General features: G+C 44.2%; 1 protein-coding gene across 1 annotated transcript in view; it reads left to right on the top strand.

The window, feature by feature from the left end:
* The window catches only part of LOC119592453 (neuronal PAS domain-containing protein 4-like), a gene marked incomplete at its 3' end in the record, with an annotated part of 98,034 nt that overhangs the window by 96,611 nt on the left and 966 nt on the right, over nt 1–457 (top strand). Inside the window, 1 exon segment of the mRNA XM_037941275.1 lies at nt 278–384. Within this exon segment, the coding sequence (XP_037797203.1) occupies nt 278–384 (107 nt within the window).

Genomic DNA, 457 nt, shown 5'->3' with positions numbered 1-457 from the left:
AATGGGTCAGTGGTTTGAATTTGATCATGATGACTACACCGACAAGGAATAAGATAACTTTAATTTTATCAACAGGGAAGACTTCGACTCACATAGACAACGAGCAAAATAATTCACCGTCAGTGTTATTCTAATCCGTATCCTTCTCCTTCCAGCGGCGAGTTCTGCTTCATACGACTTTAAATTTTATCAACACATATTGACAACTTCGAACCCCATAGAAAACTAGCAAAATGATATTCTAAAATATTCTAACCCGTTTTCCTTCTCCTTCCAGCGGCGAGTTCTACCTGGGCTACAACCGCTCCTCGCTGGCCGGCGTGTCGTGGTACCACCTGATCCACCCCGAGAACATGCGGGAGGCGCAGACCAAGCACAGGCTCAGTGAGTTCATTTGCGTTGTGGGTTTTTTGTGTCTTCTCTTTTCTGTGTTTATGTTAAGGGCCTTTTGATGTGC

The sequence above is a fragment of the Penaeus monodon genome, chromosome 30 (genome assembly GCF_015228065.2).
Source record: "Penaeus monodon isolate SGIC_2016 chromosome 30, NSTDA_Pmon_1, whole genome shotgun sequence".
NCBI classification, from domain to species: Eukaryota; Metazoa; Arthropoda; class Malacostraca; order Decapoda; family Penaeidae; genus Penaeus; species Penaeus monodon.
Note: the sequence above shows the minus strand (reverse complement) of the source record. Positions and strands in the feature narration are given on the sequence as shown.